The sequence below is a fragment of the Microcebus murinus genome, chromosome 16 (assembly GCF_040939455.1).
Source record: "Microcebus murinus isolate Inina chromosome 16, M.murinus_Inina_mat1.0, whole genome shotgun sequence".
Taxonomy (NCBI): domain Eukaryota; kingdom Metazoa; phylum Chordata; class Mammalia; order Primates; family Cheirogaleidae; genus Microcebus; species Microcebus murinus.
In genome coordinates this window covers 36,913,479-36,930,675 of record NC_134119.1, presented here as the reverse complement: position 1 = coordinate 36,930,675, position 17,197 = coordinate 36,913,479, and the positions used below count along the sequence as shown (strand labels likewise).

At 55.1% G+C, this 17,197-nt stretch overlaps 1 protein-coding gene across 1 annotated transcript; it reads left to right on the top strand.

Moving 5' to 3' along the window:
- Nucleotides 1-12,014: 12,014 nt before the first annotated feature.
- On the top strand, nucleotides 12,015-15,390 carry MAFB (MAF bZIP transcription factor B). The gene has a single exon (XM_012755249.2). It carries the CDS (start codon nucleotides 12,396-12,398, stop codon nucleotides 13,365-13,367), a length of 972 nt encoding a protein of 323 aa, XP_012610703.1. The 5' UTR covers nucleotides 12,015-12,395; the 3' UTR covers nucleotides 13,368-15,390.
- The last annotated feature ends 1,807 nt before the right edge of the window (nucleotides 15,391-17,197 follow it).

Below are 17,197 nucleotides of genomic sequence, written 5' to 3'. Positions count from 1 at the left end.
TTATTGATGTCAGCACCTCTGCCGTTACTACAGACCCATCTTTCAGATGGAGAAGTGAGGCTCAGAGAGGGGTGGCAACTTAGTAAACTCACACAGCCTCACCCCCAGCACGGACTGCTGCAAAGGGACTAGGCTATTCCTCTTGTGACACAGGAGGTTCAGAGAGTGTTCTCCTGGGGGCCCTGTACCTGCTTCCAGACATGGAGGGTGCCTGGTGAGCCCAGAGTGCCAGGGCTGGGGGCTGGGAGGTTTCTGAGCCTAGTGAACCAGCCCATGGTCTATGGGTCCAGTTTGTCTGATTACAAAGGCCAAGACAGTAATTGAAGGTGTCTTTGGGTTCCCTGAGCAGGATCCGGCGCCGACGCCTGGTGGCTCTGTTGGCGCCTTGAGCCCTGGGCATTTGCTAATGCACTGTGGCTGATCCCGGGACTGATTGGCTGCCGGCCCCAAGGTCCCCCGGGGAAACCTGGAAACTGTGGTCTCCAGCTTGGAGACACTCTCCCTTCTGGGAACCATGGGGGTGGGGGCAGCGGGAGGCTTGGGTTGGGAGGGGTTCCAGTTAGCCTAAGGCAGGAGAGCTTCTGGGCCCATAGGGTAAAACACAGAGGGGAGATGGAGTGAGTCCCCCTTTGTGCTTCCAACCATCTGGATGGAGCACGAGGCGAGGTTCCCACACAGTGAAATCCGGAAGGCTGTCTAAAGGCTGACTTCCCTGCCTTGCCCTCCTGGGCTGGCCAGCATTATCCCTCCCCTCCCCCCAACGGAGTGGCAGTGGGGCCAGTAAGAGCGCTCAGAAGTGTTCTCAAATAACGCATTGCATGGGAGTGATGCTAAGACAAGCCAGGCTCCCGAGACTCCCAGATCAGAGGAGAGAGGAATTAACCCTTCTGGAGGTCTCGAGGGCCGAGGGCGCCCCTGCTCTCGGGCAAGGGCTTTCCAGGCCCAGGGCACAGCACCAGCAAAGGAACAGGATGCAGGAGGATGCGGGGAAGCGGCACAGGCAATTGGAAGGCAGAGCATTAGGGAGGGGAGTCTAGAGGGGGGAAGGCCTTCTAAGTGTTGCAAAAATCTCAGACCTTACCTGGTTGGCCATAGGGATCCACTGAAGGTTTTACAAGGAGGGCAGAGGAGAGGAAGCTGAGGTCTGTCCCGAGTCACGGCTCTTTCTTAAGCACACCAGGCAGAGCAAGAGGCAAACGCAAAATGGATGCGTCTGACCTTTTTCTAGGACACCCAATATTTATGCGCCTTGCACATCACCCAAATTTTATTCGTTTACCCAAAAGAGTGTGAAAAAAAAGCACTTTAGGAAACTGCTATAAATCCAGTGCAAGTCACCATGGTAACCTGATTAGCAGCTAAATTAAGTTCATGATTAAGAAGAAATAAATAAAAATAACTCTCCTCCTTGGCTGGGGCTACCCACTGGGCAGCCAAGCAGATGCTGAGGCCTTGGAAAGCAAGGGTGTGAGCCTGGGCCTGGCAGGGAGGAGAAGCTGGGGCAGGGGAGGGAGGGGCCGATTTGCTGCAGAGGCGGGAGAAAGAAGCCCAGTTGTTAACACTGCCTGGGGGGTGATGAGGCCCCTGGCGGCCAGGCCGGGGAGTGCAGGCTGCACAAAGCAATGGCTTTCTCGACAAGGGTCCCGTGCTCTCCCAGCCTGTCTTCCTGATGCCCTGGGCCAGTGTTCGTTCGTCCCAGCATCATGTCCATGTATTTCCACCCCTCCAGTGTCAGGCCCCCATGTGCTAGGTGCTAGGGACCTGACACGAGTCAGACCTGGTTTTGGTCCTAGAAAGGCTGAGTTTGGAAGTAGACACAGACATAACAGATACTATGGGCACAGTGTCTATGAGGTGCTACAGAAACACGGGCCACCCCAGGGGACTTCCTGGAGGAGGTGATGCCCAAGAGAAAGACAGCTATGTGGCTGCTGGAGAATGCCTACTTCGGATAAGCATTCTGGGCCTTCTGCTTAGAACCCAGCGGCTGGCATCAGTCCTAATGAGACCAGAAGGGCCCTCTTGGGGATTGCACTGTTAACACCACCCAGGGATCAGCAGCAGGAGAGATGGGTGCAAAAAGAGAACCGAGCCTTCCACTTACCCGCCCAGTCCTCCTCCTGGCCATAGCAGTCTAGAGCAATGGTGAGAGTCAAACAGGCTTCGGATCCTTTTTCTGGCACTTGCTAGCTGTGGCCTCTGGCAAGTGATTTAATTTATTTGAGCCTCAGCTTCATTGCCTGTAAAATGGGGGTAATAATGATAATAGCACCTATCTCCTAAGGTTATTGGGGAGGACTAAGTCGGATGACGTAAGCTAAATGCGGCATAGTCCCGCATGTGTAGAAAGCATGCAGTAGATGCTTGCTGCTGTCATTTCATTACCCGGGGAAGCCTGCTTTGATCGGGTGGAAGAAGGAGGGTGGGGTGGCCACAGAAGTATGCTACTTAAGTCTCCTTCGGGACGTTGCTACGGGAGTATAACAGACTGACAGTCCCTGCCGCCACTCCTCTGGCCCCACCAGTGTGTTTGAGCTGGGGCTGGGCTCCCTCCCAGTGGCTCCTGCCACTGGCTGCGCAGGGGCTTGGAGGGGTCTCCTTGCACAGATGTGAGGCCTGCGTTGCAGCCTCCTTGCCTCCTCTTCACCCACCACAAGTGTTTCCCCCAGAAACCTCCTGTTCCTCTAATCCCATTCTGCCTTCTGCGTCTCAGAGGATCCAAAATGACACAGAGGGTCTCAGAGGAAGAGTCCCACAGCTGGGTGGTGGTAGAGGCAGAAAGGAGACCCAGTAGAAGGTCGCACAGGTGCCTATAGTTGGGGGGCCAGGACCTTCAAGGACTCTGGCAAAGAAGTGCCAGTCTCTCCCTATTTCCTGTCCTCAAGTACGTGTGTGCGTGTGTGTGCACTCGTGTGCGTAAATGCTGTTGTGTGTGCACTGTCCCCAATCATGCTCCCATCACTGCATTGACCATGATGTAGTGAAAAAGATCTGTTCCCACCAGAAGATGAGCTCTTCAGTTTCTGTTCTTAGCACTTAGATCTGCAGAAGTCCGTGGGTATGTATAGTAGATACTCAGTCAAAACAAACAAAAAAAAGGCCGGGCGCAGTGGCCCACGCCTGTAATCCTAGCTCTCTGGGAAGCCCAGGCGGGCAGATTGCTCAAGGTCAGGAGTTCGAAACCAGCCTGCGCAACGGTGAGACCCCGTTTCTACTAAAAATAGAAAGAAATTAATTGGCCAACTAAAAATATATAGAAAAATTAGATAGGCACGGTGGCGCATGCCTGTAGTCCCAGCTACTTGGGAGGCTGAGGCAGAAGGATCACTTGAGCCCAGGAGTTTGAGGTTGCTGTGAGCTAGGCCGATGCCACGGCACTCTAGCTTGGGCAACAGAGTGAGACTCCGTCTCAAAAAAACAAAACACAAAAACAAAAACAAAAAAAAAATCAAAACCCCAAACAAACAAACAAACAAAAAACCTGAGTACTGCTGGGACCTATATCTATCTTAAGTTTTTCAGTAGGCCAATTTTGTTTTAATTTCCTGGTGCTTTGAATTGTGTCGTTAGCTTATTCAAGCTTTGTAGCCCTTTGTTTTCATGACAAAGGCACGTATGCAGAGACGTATATGTGCATCTTTACACCCACACAGCAGGGTGACAGCAGCTTTGCTTCAGAGTCACACCTGCCAGCAGACCCTTCATCCTGCCCCCTTGTCTTTGCTGGGCTCTCAGCCCTCTCCTTGCAGAAAGGAGCTTGGGGTCTCTCAGCTCCTCTAGACTGGATGGATCTTCTCTGGGTTCTTTCCTCCTCCCCTCCCACCTCTGACTCCCAGCTCCTTCCCCGATTTCTCCCTCCCTGCTCGGCAAAATCAGGGAAGCTGCAAACCCAACCCTTACATCAAAAGGGAACTTGAAAAATACTTGGAGCAAAAACTGCTAACTGTGCATCCTTGCTCTGCGCTGGCGCTGATATTAAATCAGGAAATGGCACTGAACAGCCGCTCCAAACACAGAAACAGGGGTTGTCAACACAGAAACCAAAAGCAATCTCTAATGGGCAGAGGTGAAAGGGACCTGGCACAGGGCTGGGAGAGGGGGCTGCAACCCAGGAAAGGATTTGAGCTTGGCTTGTCCCTGCCGCCTCTCCAGCATCCAGAATGGAGCCTGGGTCACAGTCCCTGGTACTGAGCGTGCCTGTCTGCATGAGAGATGAGGGAGAATTAAGCATGTGGCTTAAATATCTTTGAGATTCTCCTTTTCATGTCCATAAATATTGACTGAGCGCCTACTAGATGCCTGACAGTGAATCAAAAAAGATGCCTGCCTAGGCGGAGCTGGCCTTCTAGCCCTCAGGACAGGGCTCTGATTCTTTGGCATGGCATTCAAGGCCCTTGTGATGCTGGCTCTTGCAGAAGCCTCCAGCTCTATCTCCACCCTCTCTGAAATAGCTGGTCAAGTGCATGAGCCCGTGGCTTTGCTCCATGCCTTTGCCTGGACTATCCCTACCACCAGCTCTTCTGGCATTTCCGTGTTTGACAAATTTCTGCTCAGCCTCAGTCAAGTGTCACCTCTTCTCTGAGGCCTTATCTGCCTCCTCCCCCTTTCCCCCAATAGAACCAAGGGCTCATTTGCTTAGGATCCTCCAGCAGCCAGCATGGTGGTCACATTGCCAGCACAGCACCTCACATTGACAGTGGGAAGGTTTGCAACTTCCTGGAGGGAGGGAAAGAAGCCTCATTCATTCCGATCCCTCGTCTGTCAGCACTGGTTATAAAATCTGCACAAAAATGAAAAACCTGGATAAAATCCACTGTTGATGTGGCTGTGGGGAAGCAGGTTACCTGATGGAAAATTAAGTAAGCCATGTTGTTAGAGAGTAATTTGACATTGAAATTACATTGAAAATACACATTGAAAATACATACATCTTTCAGGCCAGCAATTTTTTGTTTTCTAGAGAAATGTGTGCTCAAGGGCAAAAAGGAGCATGTAAAAAAGGTGTGAGTTGCAGCATTGTTTGCAATAGCAAAAGATTAGAAATTGCCCAAATGTCCATCAATACAGGACTGGATAAAAAAGTACAGGGCATCCACTGGACAGGATGGTATGCATTAGTTAAAAAGAAAGATGAAGATCTCGATGTATTGATACAGAAGTTGCTGAGTGAAAATAAAAAGCAAGCAGTGGCTATAGACATAGATGTTAAAACTACATTGTTGCATTTTTTTGTCTCACATTGAGGAAGTAGTCTTGTATAATTCATTTTAAAAAGAAGAAAGGGGAAAAAGAGATTGAATGACCAAAGTAGCTCCTGGCTGAACTGAGCCCAGGCTTTGGCACAGCCAGACAACCCTAGACATCAGATCCTGAGGCAGTCAGCAGGTGCCACCCATGTCCCCTGTACCCAGAAGTTTGCTCCCCAAGCTGCTAAGAGCACGTGGTAGGAAGCTGGAAGAGCACCCAGACAAAGGAGGGAAAAAGCAGGGAGGCCAGTGGGTGGAATGACTTATATGATACAGATTTCCTCTGAGTTGGTCCTTGGTCTCAGGAGTAAGGATTGGTTCAGGAATATTAACTAAGGGAGAGGAGGAGGCAGGAAGGTGTGTAGAAAAGGCCTGAGAATTCTGAGGCATCGCTCTGTAAGGAAGAGTCAGCATTTGCCTAGTTGTTAACTTCATTCATTCATTCATTCATTCATTCATATCATAACCATAAATTGAGTTCTGCCTGGTGTGTGGGCATTGTACTGGCTATGAGAGACACAGAGACATTCTTCCAGGAGCTCACAGTCAAATTCCATCTAGTTTCTCAAAGTGTTTCTTGGACTCCATGCATCAAAATTACCTAGAGAACTTACTGAAGTGCAAATTGCTGGGCTGTATTCAGACCTATAAAATCAGACTGTAGTTCAGGAATCTGTGTAACCCGTTTTCTCAAGTGAAAAACATTTAGCTGAACAAACCATTTCCTTGAATTTTTCTGTGTTGAAGAAGGAAGGAATGGAGGTATCCACTCTGCCATATGGCTCCAGTGCATGTGATTTCCCTGGGAGGACCAGGACTTTGTCCTTGCTAGTCGGCTCTTCCCCCCATTCCCATGCCCAGATGCATTCAAGTCCCTCTAAGGCCTGGGAAGATCCACAGACCACCTCTTCTGTCTAAGTTCTTCAGAAACAAAAGATTGATCCATTGTAGGTGGAGGAAATGGCATGTGCAAAGGCCCTGTGGCAGAACACAGCTTGGGCTGTGGAAGAACTTAAAGAAGTTGGTTTGCTTGGAGCATTGTGAGGGGTGGAATGCAATGAAAGATGAGGTGGGGGAAATTGGCAGGGTCAGATCATCCTGGGCCCGAAGGCCATGCTAAGAAATTTGGTTCCTTTGTAAAGTATTAAAGGAATTTATATTTAAGCCAGGAGGTGGGGGAGGGGGAGATGGAATGATCAGATTCATATAACATAAAACCTGGCTCCACTGCCCTGTGGAGAAGTAGAATGTCCAGAGCCAAAGCCTCTGCAGTCCTCTAGGCAAAAGGTGAATGTGGCTTGGATGAAGGTGAAGGCACCAGGTGCAGGACCAGAGAGATTTTCAGGTGGAAGGATAGACAGACAGTGGCAGTTGGGCTATGGGAGTGAGATCCTCAGTCCTGGGGAGCAGCAAGGAGGTTTCAGAATATCTAACACTGGTTCTGGGGTCATGGGCTGGGGAGACGTAGTGGTGCGAGGGAACTGTCCTGGTCATCCTTCACTGAACAGTGGCTTTGAGTGGCAGTGAGCTTCTCATCAGCACTGAGCTGCTCCCTTCCCCTATCTTTCCCCTGATAGTTAAGAAAGGGATTAACTGGGGCTAAGGGTCAAACTCAGACCAGAGGAAGGATCAAGGATCAGGACCAAAGGCAGGATCAAGGATCAGTACCAAGGATCGGGGCCACGATGAGAGGTCAGGCTGAGGCCAAAGGTAAAGGACAGGAGGAGAGTACTCTGCAAAGCCTCTCTCCTCTGCTTGCACTCCTGCCTGGGTTCTCTCCATCCCCACACAGCCAGGGACTGGAAAAGGGAAAGAGAAGGAGCCCCAGGGTGAGTGGCAAGAAAGCACATTTAAACATCGCCCTTGCAGTTGAGTCCTCAGTAGGGACTTGGTACTCGGTAGAGGCTCAGCCTTGACCTGAACAGAATCCTTAATCCTATGGAGAGTTGGAAATCCTGACCCAGAGAACAGCTGGAGAAGAACCGTGTTGACACCTGGACCCCCCAGGATGCTGCCCACTTAGAGGTAGAGACCACACGCTTCACAGTATTCATTCAGAGCACTGAGCCAGAGGGTCCAGCTCATCACTGCAGTGTAACTTTAAAGACATCCTCTTACCCTCACAAAGCCCCATCTTTGTGTAAGATGGGGACAATCCTGCTCATTTCATTGGGTAGTTGTGACGACTGTATGAATTCACACGCACAAAGCTCTTAGGACACTGCTACATACCTGTATCCGCCCACCTATCTACCTGCCTGCCTACCTATCTCTGTAGATCAGGGAAAATAATAGTTGCTACCCCGTAGAATTGTGACAGTTGGATGAAAATGAGAATGACAAAAGGCTTTGCAAATCCCTGTACAAATGCGAGTGAATATTATTATCAAATTTCCCATCTATATTGGAGCTAATACAGCCGAGTGGTTATCCAACGTAGTGCTGATAGAAATAGAATGTGAGCTATATAGGTAATCTAAAACTTTTTAGTAGTTACATTAAAACAAAGTAAAAAGAGGCAGGTGAAGGAGTTGTACTAATCAATTTCCACTCCCAAGTGTGTGTACGGGGGTGGGGGCAGGGTCCCTGGCCCCAGGGAGGCAGCCAGGGGAAGGTCTCTGCAGAGTCAGTGCAATTGGGCTCCCTACTGGGACCCGCTGTGTCCTTGGCTGCCTAAAGGCTACCAGGACCCAGAACCCCAAGAATATCTTTCTGGAAGTGCTGGATTGGAATACAGCGGTTGCGTGGGGGCAGTGAAAGTGGAAGTGACAGCTGCCTTTGGGAAAGAGGAAGAGGAAGGGTGAAAAAAAAAACCCACAAACAAAATCCTTCCTGCCTCCCTGTTCTTGGAAGCCACAGACCTTTGGAGGCTCCCAGGGAGTGGGGGCCACATAAAAGGTTAGCAGAGAACTCAGGGCTCCTTGGAAGAGACAGGTGACACCATGTCTGGGTCATATAAACGCAGTAGGCAGGCTCCTGCGGGAGTACCCTGACTCAGGTCCCTCCCTGGCGGAACTTGCCAGTGGGGCTCTTGGGACCACTAGCCTCTGCCTGGCGACCCGGAATAGTACAACCCTGCAACCCGCCGGGCTCTCGGGCTGGAAGTTTCAGGCTCCGGTATCTCGAGTGCGGCGCCTCCCCAGCCAACACACACACACACACACACACACACACGCACGCACGCAGGCACGTGCACCTTCTGCGCGCTTCCAGCCGCACCCAAATGCGCACAGAGACGTCTGTTCGCTCTCCAACCACCTGCAACCCTCAGGGAAACCGCGGGCGAACGGCACACCTTCGGGTTGAACGCGGCTGCCAGGAGCGCCGCTCTGGTGTGCAGGCGCGCGGGAGGGCAGCCGCCGAGCCCCGCTCCAATTATCCAGCTGGCTGAGTAGGCGCCGGAGAGAACAGCGCCGTGAACTCTTGCGGGGCGGCTGGCAGTGGGCTCCGCGCTCCCCTAGAGAATAACCTATCCCTCCCACCCCACCCCAGTGCCCCGAGGCTCTGCGGTGGCTGCAGAGCTTTCTCCGTCACCATCTGTAACTAAAGAATCCCAAGGTGGTGATTCTTGAACGCACAGCCTCTGGCCCAATAGTGGGTAGAAGGGGGGTCGCCTTTGAGTGAAAGCCTCAAATTGGAGTTTTGGGGTTTTGGCGGCTGGAAGCAAGATGCTGCTCAGTAACCCGGGCTCTGGCCGCTGCAGATCCTCAGCTTTCCTTTAAAGAGGCTTGGGACTTGGCGCACTGCTCTGGTGTCTCCAGGCTTCCGCTTTGCTTCTCTTTGGGTCTTCGCTTCTCCCCGCATCTTTTTTTCTTTCAGTGTGTCGTGTCGGACACCCAGTCAATGGGTATACAGCAGCACCCACGGCCCCGCCTGTCTTTTAGAGATGGGGTACAGCCTCCTGGGCGCCGGGCACGGAGAAGCGGCCGGCGGCAGTGGGGAGCCGAGGCCACACGGCTTGGGACTCCGAGACCCTGCTGCCCAGCGCAGTGGTGCCCCGGTGGAGGAGGAGGTCGGGCCACCAAGTGGGGTCGGCTGCTCAGCAGCGGCTTTCACTCTGCGGGAACCTGCGTGTCTCCCTCACTCACCCTGAGCCTGGCAGGGGTGGGGCTGTTTCCAACATTTTTCCGGTGGGGGACAGCTGAGGGTCTGGAGAAGAGGGAGTAGCTATTTCGGGAGAACCGCAAAGAAACGGATCTTGTGGGGAGGTGAACCTAGGGAAGGACAGAGAGATCTCAGCCAAAGCCCAGGGGAAGGGAGTGACCACAACAGAGACAGAGGCACCGGGACAAAGAGAAGCGCGCTTGCCCAGACAAAGCCCAAGTCCTAGAGACCCTGCCTGAGACGGAGGCAGGACGTGGGCAGGAGAACGCGAGGTTTGCAACTACAGAGCTGGGACTGCAAGAATCCCCAGGGCCACGACGGGCCACACTCTTGAAATTCGGGTTTCAGTCCTCGACGGCGAGGGTCAGGCGGACAGGAGGGGACACTCGGGCGCGGGCGACACAGCCTGGCCCGCCGCCTTAGTGCCCACGCAGAGGGCCGCGATGTCAGACGCACTCTGCAACCGCGGGTCTCTCAGGGTCCGGGAGGGAAGGCGCTGCGGGCCTGAGTTCAGTCGGCACCAAGAGAGTCCCGAGTGTTTGTCCCACCCCGGTCGCCTGAGGCCAGACCCACAGTCTGTACAGAGGCGAGACAGCCGGTCCGGGGTGGCCTAGAAACGTCCCCCCGCTGAGCCACGGTCCTAGTGTGCGCTCACCGCGGGCGAACAGGGTGGGGACACTTACAGGGTGGGTGCGTGTCCCCAGCCTCCAGCTTCGGGAAGGGGCGGCCCTTCCAGACGGCCCAGGCCCAAGCTCTCGCCACAGGCGGCCGAATCATTCCTGCGGAGAGCTCGCTTCTCGAAGAGGGTTGCATACGGGCTCTCCCAGCGTTACAGTTGCCAATCCAAATCTCTGAGTTAAAGTTTTAGTTAAAATACATTCATTTTATTAAAACTAGGCGGTCTAAGACCACGCCCTACCCCAGCCTGCCCAAAGGCGCAAGAGAATAGTGGGTTTTAGATTAACTGGAGGCAAATATTTTTACCTGCTAACACTTAAAGAAATCTGGCCGCGTCCGCATTGATGTGGCCCACTTGACCCCTCCGCGCGGCGTCAGTCGTGCGGGTCCCGCGCAGACAGCGGCTGGGACACACTCACCCAGTGCACGCGTCTCCTCCCTTTCGCTGCGCGCGCCCAAAGCTGGAAAGCAGAAGGCGACGCGGGAGGCGGGTCGGGTCTCCGGGTCCAGCGAATTCGCGATTTATCCGGTTTCAGCGCCAGGCCCGGAGTCTGGGGAAGAGCTCCTTAATTCCGGCCATCGCGGACCTGGGTAGGGAGGGTGAGCCTCGCCTGGCGCGGTCTGGATGCCTAGTGCGGTGCGCTCCGGTCACCCGTCTGCGCTCCAGGGAGATTTCTCATCTGACTGCCCCGGGCCCCTTCACTGTGCCGTTTCCACTTTCGGCCACCGGACCTTCCCCACCCAGGGCTTCCTGGCGTGAGGAGCCGCCAACGAGCACCCCTGAAGGCTGGGGTTCGGAATTTTAGCGTGGACGATCAGCGCGGGACTCGCGGCTGAGTACGAAGACCAGACCGGAGGACCTGTGCGTGGCTCGACGGGAGCCTGTCCTGGGTTCTGGTGCACATACAGCCTGCGATCTGGGCTGGCTCGGGTTGGGCCAGGTGGAGAGACCTGGCTGGGTCCGAAGCGCCGTCCAAGCCTTCCGGCAGCGGGCCGGGCCGTTCGGGGCGCCTTTGCGCACAGTGGCCACTTGGGGTCGCACTTTATGCCTGTTTGAGCCTCTCCGCCGCGGGCTGACGCCGGGATCTGCTTAATCGTTACAAAACGTTCAAACAAAAACAGGGCCCGTTCCCCAGCAGCCAAGAGCCACTCGGAGCACGGTCCCGGGCTGGCCTCGGCCCCGAGCTTCGGGTTGCTCAGGTTTTCGTGCATCTGGCGGGGGAAAGGGATTCAGAGCCTTTTGGCCGATTCTTTCCCATTCGGCTTCATCGTGAGCATTGGGGGGTGGGGGTGAGCACGGGAGCGGCGGGGCCAGCCGAGTCGAATCTCAGGGCTCGGCCTCCGCACCCGCCAGGAGGGGGAACGGCCCTCTCTTGGCCCGAGAAAGGTCCCCTGAGGTTAAGAGTTGGGTCTGAACGCAACTCTCGGAGATCCAACCCCGCCCTCCCCAACACGCAGATGCGCGCAGACCTCCAGAAACACAGGCACGCACGGCACACACTCGCACGGCCAGAAGCCGCGAGGACACTGGGCGGGGGCCGCTGGGGAACAAAGGGCCCGGGAGGCGTTGTCCCGGAGCTCATTCTGAGCCTCCTTTGGGGTGACTCGGGCTGAGGGTGGGGGTGCAGAGGGTAGCGAGCAAGGAGAGCGCGCTAGGGGGTGGAAGCCGCGGCCAGGTCCAGAGGTGGGGCGCGCACAGAAGGCGAGAGTGCCGGGGCCGGGACCTGGAGGGTGTTGGGGGTTGGGCCCAGGCCGTCCGTCCCACTCTGCTCCAGCCCTCCGCCAGGCCTCCGCGGCACCCGGGCTGCTGGGGCCGCCAGTCAGCTGACGCGGGGGGCGGGGGAGCTGTCAGGCGCGCCCCGCCCTGCGCCGCTGGGCCGCCGAGGCCGTGCAGCTATTGGCCAGCGCGCCGGGCAGCCGGGGCCCCCGCGCCCCAGTGACATCAGGAAAGCGATAAAAGGCAGCAGCGGTGCAGGATCCGGCACAGCTGCACCGCCAGGCTGCGAGCGGCTGCGAGCGAGAGAGCTTAAGAGCAAGAGAGGTAGAGAGCGAGCGGCGGGCACTGGCCCCACGCCTCCCCTCCGCCCCACCGTGCGCCCCGCTTGCCTCTCCACCCCGCCCGGCTCGACCCGGCCCGGTCCCGGTGTGGGCACAGCCCCGAGCTCTGGGGCCGTGCAGGCAGCCTCGGGACTCTCCGGCGCGCCGCCGCGTCCCCAGACAAAGGCTTGGCCGGCGGCCCCGGCCCGCTGCGCCCTGGGCTCCCCGCCTCCCGGGCTCGCCGCTCTTCGCCCCCGCGCTTAGCTCAGCGCGCCCCGGCCGGCCGCAAAGTTTCCCGGGCGGCAGCGGCGGCTGCGCCTCGCGTCAGCGATGGCCGCGGAGCTGAGCATGGGGCCAGAGCTGCCCACCAGCCCGCTGGCCATGGAGTACGTCAACGACTTCGACCTGCTCAAGTTCGACGTGAAGAAGGAGCCTCTGGGGCGAGCGGAGCGTCCGGGCAGGCCCTGCACGCGCCTGCAGCCAGCCGGCTCGGTGTCCTCCACACCGCTCAGCACGCCGTGTAGCTCGGTGCCCTCGTCGCCCAGCTTCAGCCCGACCGAACAGAAGACCCATCTGGAGGACCTGTACTGGATGGCGAGCAACTACCAGCAGATGAACCCCGAGGCGCTCAACCTGACGCCCGAGGACGCGGTGGAGGCGCTCATCGGCTCGCACCCAGTGCCACAGCCGCTGCAGAGCTTCGACGGCTTCCGCGGCGCGCACCACCACCACCACCACCATCACCCTCACCCTCACCACGCGTACCCGGGAGCCGGCGTGGCCCACGACGAGCTAGGCCCCCACGCGCACCCGCACCATCACCACCATCACCAAGCGTCGCCGCCGCCGTCCAGCGCCGCCAGCCCGGCGCAACAGCTACCCACCAGCCACCCCGGGCCCGGGCAGCACGCGGCAGCGTCGGCGACGGCGGCGGGCGGCAACGGCAGCGTGGAGGACCGCTTCTCCGACGACCAGCTCGTCTCCATGTCAGTGCGCGAGCTGAACCGCCACCTGCGGGGCTTCACCAAGGACGAGGTGATCCGCCTGAAGCAGAAGCGGCGGACGCTGAAGAACCGGGGCTACGCCCAGTCATGCAGGTATAAACGCGTCCAGCAGAAACACCACCTGGAGAATGAGAAGACACAGCTCATTCAGCAGGTGGAGCAGCTTAAGCAGGAGGTGTCCCGGCTGGCCCGCGAGAGAGACGCCTACAAGGTCAAGTGCGAGAAACTCGCCAACTCCGGCTTCAGGGAGGCGGGCTCCACCAGCGACAGCCCCTCCTCTCCCGAGTTCTTTCTGTGAGTCGTGGCGGGTCCCGGCCCCCCGCCCTTGCCCCGACCCGGACTCCCCGTCCCGTGCCCCCAGTCCCGGACTCCCCTGGACCCTGTCCCTGCCGCGGCCCCAGCCTTGACCTGTTTGACTTGAGCGAGAGGGAGGAAGGGCGCGCGGGCCGCGGGCGACTGGCGGGCGCGCGGGCGGGCAGGGGACCTTGGCTAAGGCGAGAGTAGCGCACGCCAGCGCCGCCTCCTAGACTCGAGCCAGAGAGAGACGGGGGGTGGGAAGTCCGGGAGCAACTTTTCTCCAGGCTGGAGGGCGGCGAGGCATAGTCCCCAGGAGTCCCCAAGGCCGCCTGGAGATTCCTGGCTTTATGAACTTTGAGCGTTAAGCCCGGGTCACTGCTTTGCCGCCGGGAGCACAGCCCGGCCCAGGAAGAGAGCAGCGAGGAGAGGAGAGGAGAGGGACTCTGGCGTCCCGGCAGGCGCGAGGCGAGGCTGAGCAAAGGAAGGACAGAAGGACCTGTCTGTGCAGAGTCCGGAGAACACTGGCGATCAGCCCCGAGACGCGGGCCTCAGTTAGGACGTTCGGCGCGCAAATCTCATCAGTTTTATTGCCTGCTCGATTATATAGAAAAAATACGAAAATCTGCATTAAAAATATTAATCCTGCATGCTGGACATGTATGGTAATAATTTCTATTTTGTACCATTTTCTTGTTTAACTTTAGCATGTTGTTGATCATGGATCATAATCCCCTTATTTCTTTGGGTGAGAAGGGATCGCAGTTCGGAAACTCCAGCGGCTGCGTGCCGGGTTTCGGTCCGGTGGTCGGCTTGTAAATACCCGCCCTGCCAAACCGCTTAGAAAACGTGGCAACAAGCTGAGTGTCTTTGTTTGGGTTTATTATTATGGAATTTTTGTTTGTAAGTAAAAAAGATTAAAAAAAAACACAAAGGAAAAAAAGAAGAAAAAGAAAAAAGGAAAAGAAAGGAAAAAAGTTCCAGGCATTTTGCATCAGAAAACAACTTTGTCTTGGGGCACCCTTGGAAGTTGCATGTTTTCTTCCCTTCCCCTGTCTCCATTAGGCCCCCTATTTCCTCCAGCTTTAGTTTTCTATGTTGCTGGTGCTGAGTGAGAAGACTGCGGTCCCAGCTCTTGAGTACAAGCGCAGGGCAGCTGCGGAGTTCCCCAAGGCACCCGGGAGGCCCTGGCGTGTACTCGCTCCCTGTCTTGTCTTATGGCTAAATTGACTCCCCTAACAAGAAAGGAAAGGAAAATAGATCTTTTCCTCTGCTTTTTATTGTAACCAGAATCACCCCAGAACCCCTCCAGGCCTGCACTAATTGCAGGGGCCCATAGTGTTCTTAGGGTGACCGCCTCAGCCATCCCTGACATTGGCCAGTGGGCACCAGAGCTTGCATTAAATCAACTGCCATGCTCAGAATGTACCAGAAACCCAAACATTGGCAAGTAATTTTGCAACTTTCAAGTGCGTTCTTTAGACCAATGCATTGTGTTTCTTTTCCTGCTTTTGAGATAGTGGGAAGAGTTATTGGTGGTATCCTCCCTCCCTTCAGTTGTATAATAGTTATAGGGAAGATCTGGGTGTTTTTCTTTATTTTTACTTTTTTTTTTCTGCAGGTCAGTAAAAGGATTTAAGTTGCACTGACAAAAATACCAAAATAAAAGCATATTTTTAGTTCCCATTTGAAATTGCTGGCGCTGCTGGCCGGATGCATTTTTTTAGTTTGTATTAGTTGATAAATTAACAGTAATAACAAGATTGTATGAACCGCATGGTGCTTGCAGTTTTAAATATTGTGGATATTCGTCCTGCATCAGAAACAAGCTTCGGTTTTTACGGATTCAACTGTGTTGAAATCAAACTTGCTGCAACAGAAATTGTTTTTATTTCATGTAAAATAAGGGATCAATTTCAAACCCTGCTTATGATATGAAAATATTAAAACCTAGTCTATTGTAGTTTTATTCAGACTGGTTTCTGTTTTTTGGTTATTAAAATGGTTTCCTATTTTGCTTATTAAAACCATGGAAATGGTGTTTATTTAGGGGGCTGCGTTCGCACCACCTTGACTTTCTTCTCTTGCCTCTTGGAGAGTCACGCTGACTTTGGGGCGCTGTCACCTGCGAATCTCTCTCTTGAGAGTGTAAGTGTGTGTGTAAGTGAGCCTCAGACGTGTTCTCTACTTCTCACCCTAGGTACAGACCCCAGTCAAGAGCCAGTCTGTGAGCTGAGTGGGTGCAGGTCCACAAGGCCCTGGAGTTCATGGGCACGGGGCATACACCACTTTTTTGGTGCTTTCAGCCTTGGCCATCAGGACTGACCTGCTAGTCTGCCTGCTCTGAAATAACAATTGAAGGAGACCAGGATGCCAGGAGCTGCCACCCAGCTGGGGAAGCAGAGTCTTTTTGGTGCCCAAGCCCAGCTGATCCAGTGCTCTCACCCTCCTGCTTGAGCTAAAAGTCTCTTTTCTCTTGCCCAGTGCATTTCTCTGGGAGCAACTGGAGCTGCCCAGAGTTAGATGCCTCCTCTGAGTAAGGGCCTATCCTCCTCCCCAGAAGGCTGGTGGAAACAAGTGTAACCCAGCACCAGATCTTGAGGTGCAGGACCCTCCAGACAGGAAGCCCCTCTCGGTGGACTTTTTTGGGGTAGTACACCCAGGGTGGCCTGTAGCCCTCAGCTCCACAGAAGGGTGCTGCACGGCTGGGCTTGGATTCAGTGGTTCCTCACTTTGGGGTTTGGGGGCATTTGGGTCATCATTCTGGCACGGCAGCTCCAACTGCGCCTGGATATCCGGATGGGGATGTGGCCCTAGAACCTTTCCTTTTCTTGATTTCTGGAAGAGCAGCGCCCACTTAGGTGGTCTGCAACCCCTTCCAGCCTCCTTGGAATCCTGTCTACAACTCAGGGTTGGTCTCAGACACCTCTGGGAGGTGGAGTAGGACCCACAAACCCCAGGACCCTAATGGGGAGGTATAGGACACCCAAGCAGTGCAGCACTAGCCAGGAATCTGAGCTAGTGGAGCCTGGGAGAAGGAAGGGGAGAGTAGAACTAGCAGGGAATAGATTTTGGCCTGGATCCCTGGAAGCCTGGGGTGGGTGGTGGCTGCTGGGGTCTGGAGAAGAGGCAGGGGACCTTAAAATTAAGGGTACAAATAACATCAGCAATAATTTACATTTATATAGTGCTTTGGTGTTGTTCAGTAGGAGGCAAACTCAGGATACTAGCTTGAATTTAATTCCAAGGCCCAGTTCATTTCACCAACCGAAAGACGTCTGGCAGGGAAAGCTTTGGCTGCGATCTGAGAGGAGGAGCAGCCGGGCCTGGCTGTGTGGTAACTGCTGACTTGTGCACTGTGGACGGAGCGAGGGGGTATGATTTGTTGGGTAATTGCATATGCAAGCGCTTCTGCACAGAACATGCCCACAGGTACAAATGCATCCCCTTTAGGGCAAAAGAGGCCTCATTCAGTGGGGTGCTGGAAGAAACCCCACTTCGTGGCTGGGTGGCTCCAGAGACCAAGGGGATCACAGACTCCTGGTGCTGGAGGCCTTAAACTCGGTGACCTGGCTCCCTCTGGAGCCATCCCATGTGGACTAGCATCCTCCATCCTCAGCCTCTGAGATGGCCAGGGTTTTGCAAACTCCAAAGCGTTGGTCTTCCTTCCCCAGATCACAGGGGCACGGACACCGGCCTAGTGACGAGCACTGTCACACTGCACCCGAAGATAAGGTGGCTCAGGCCAGTTCAGAGTGACCAGCTGCATCTCGGAGAATATGACAATCCCGCCGACACAGTGCTAGTGACACACTGACACACAGACGCCTACGC

Excerpts from the sequence above, each read along its gene's own strand:
- MAFB (XM_012755249.2), top strand. The coding sequence starts at position 12,396 with ATGGCCGCGGAGCTGAGCATGGGGCCAGAGCTGCCCACCAGCCCGCTG.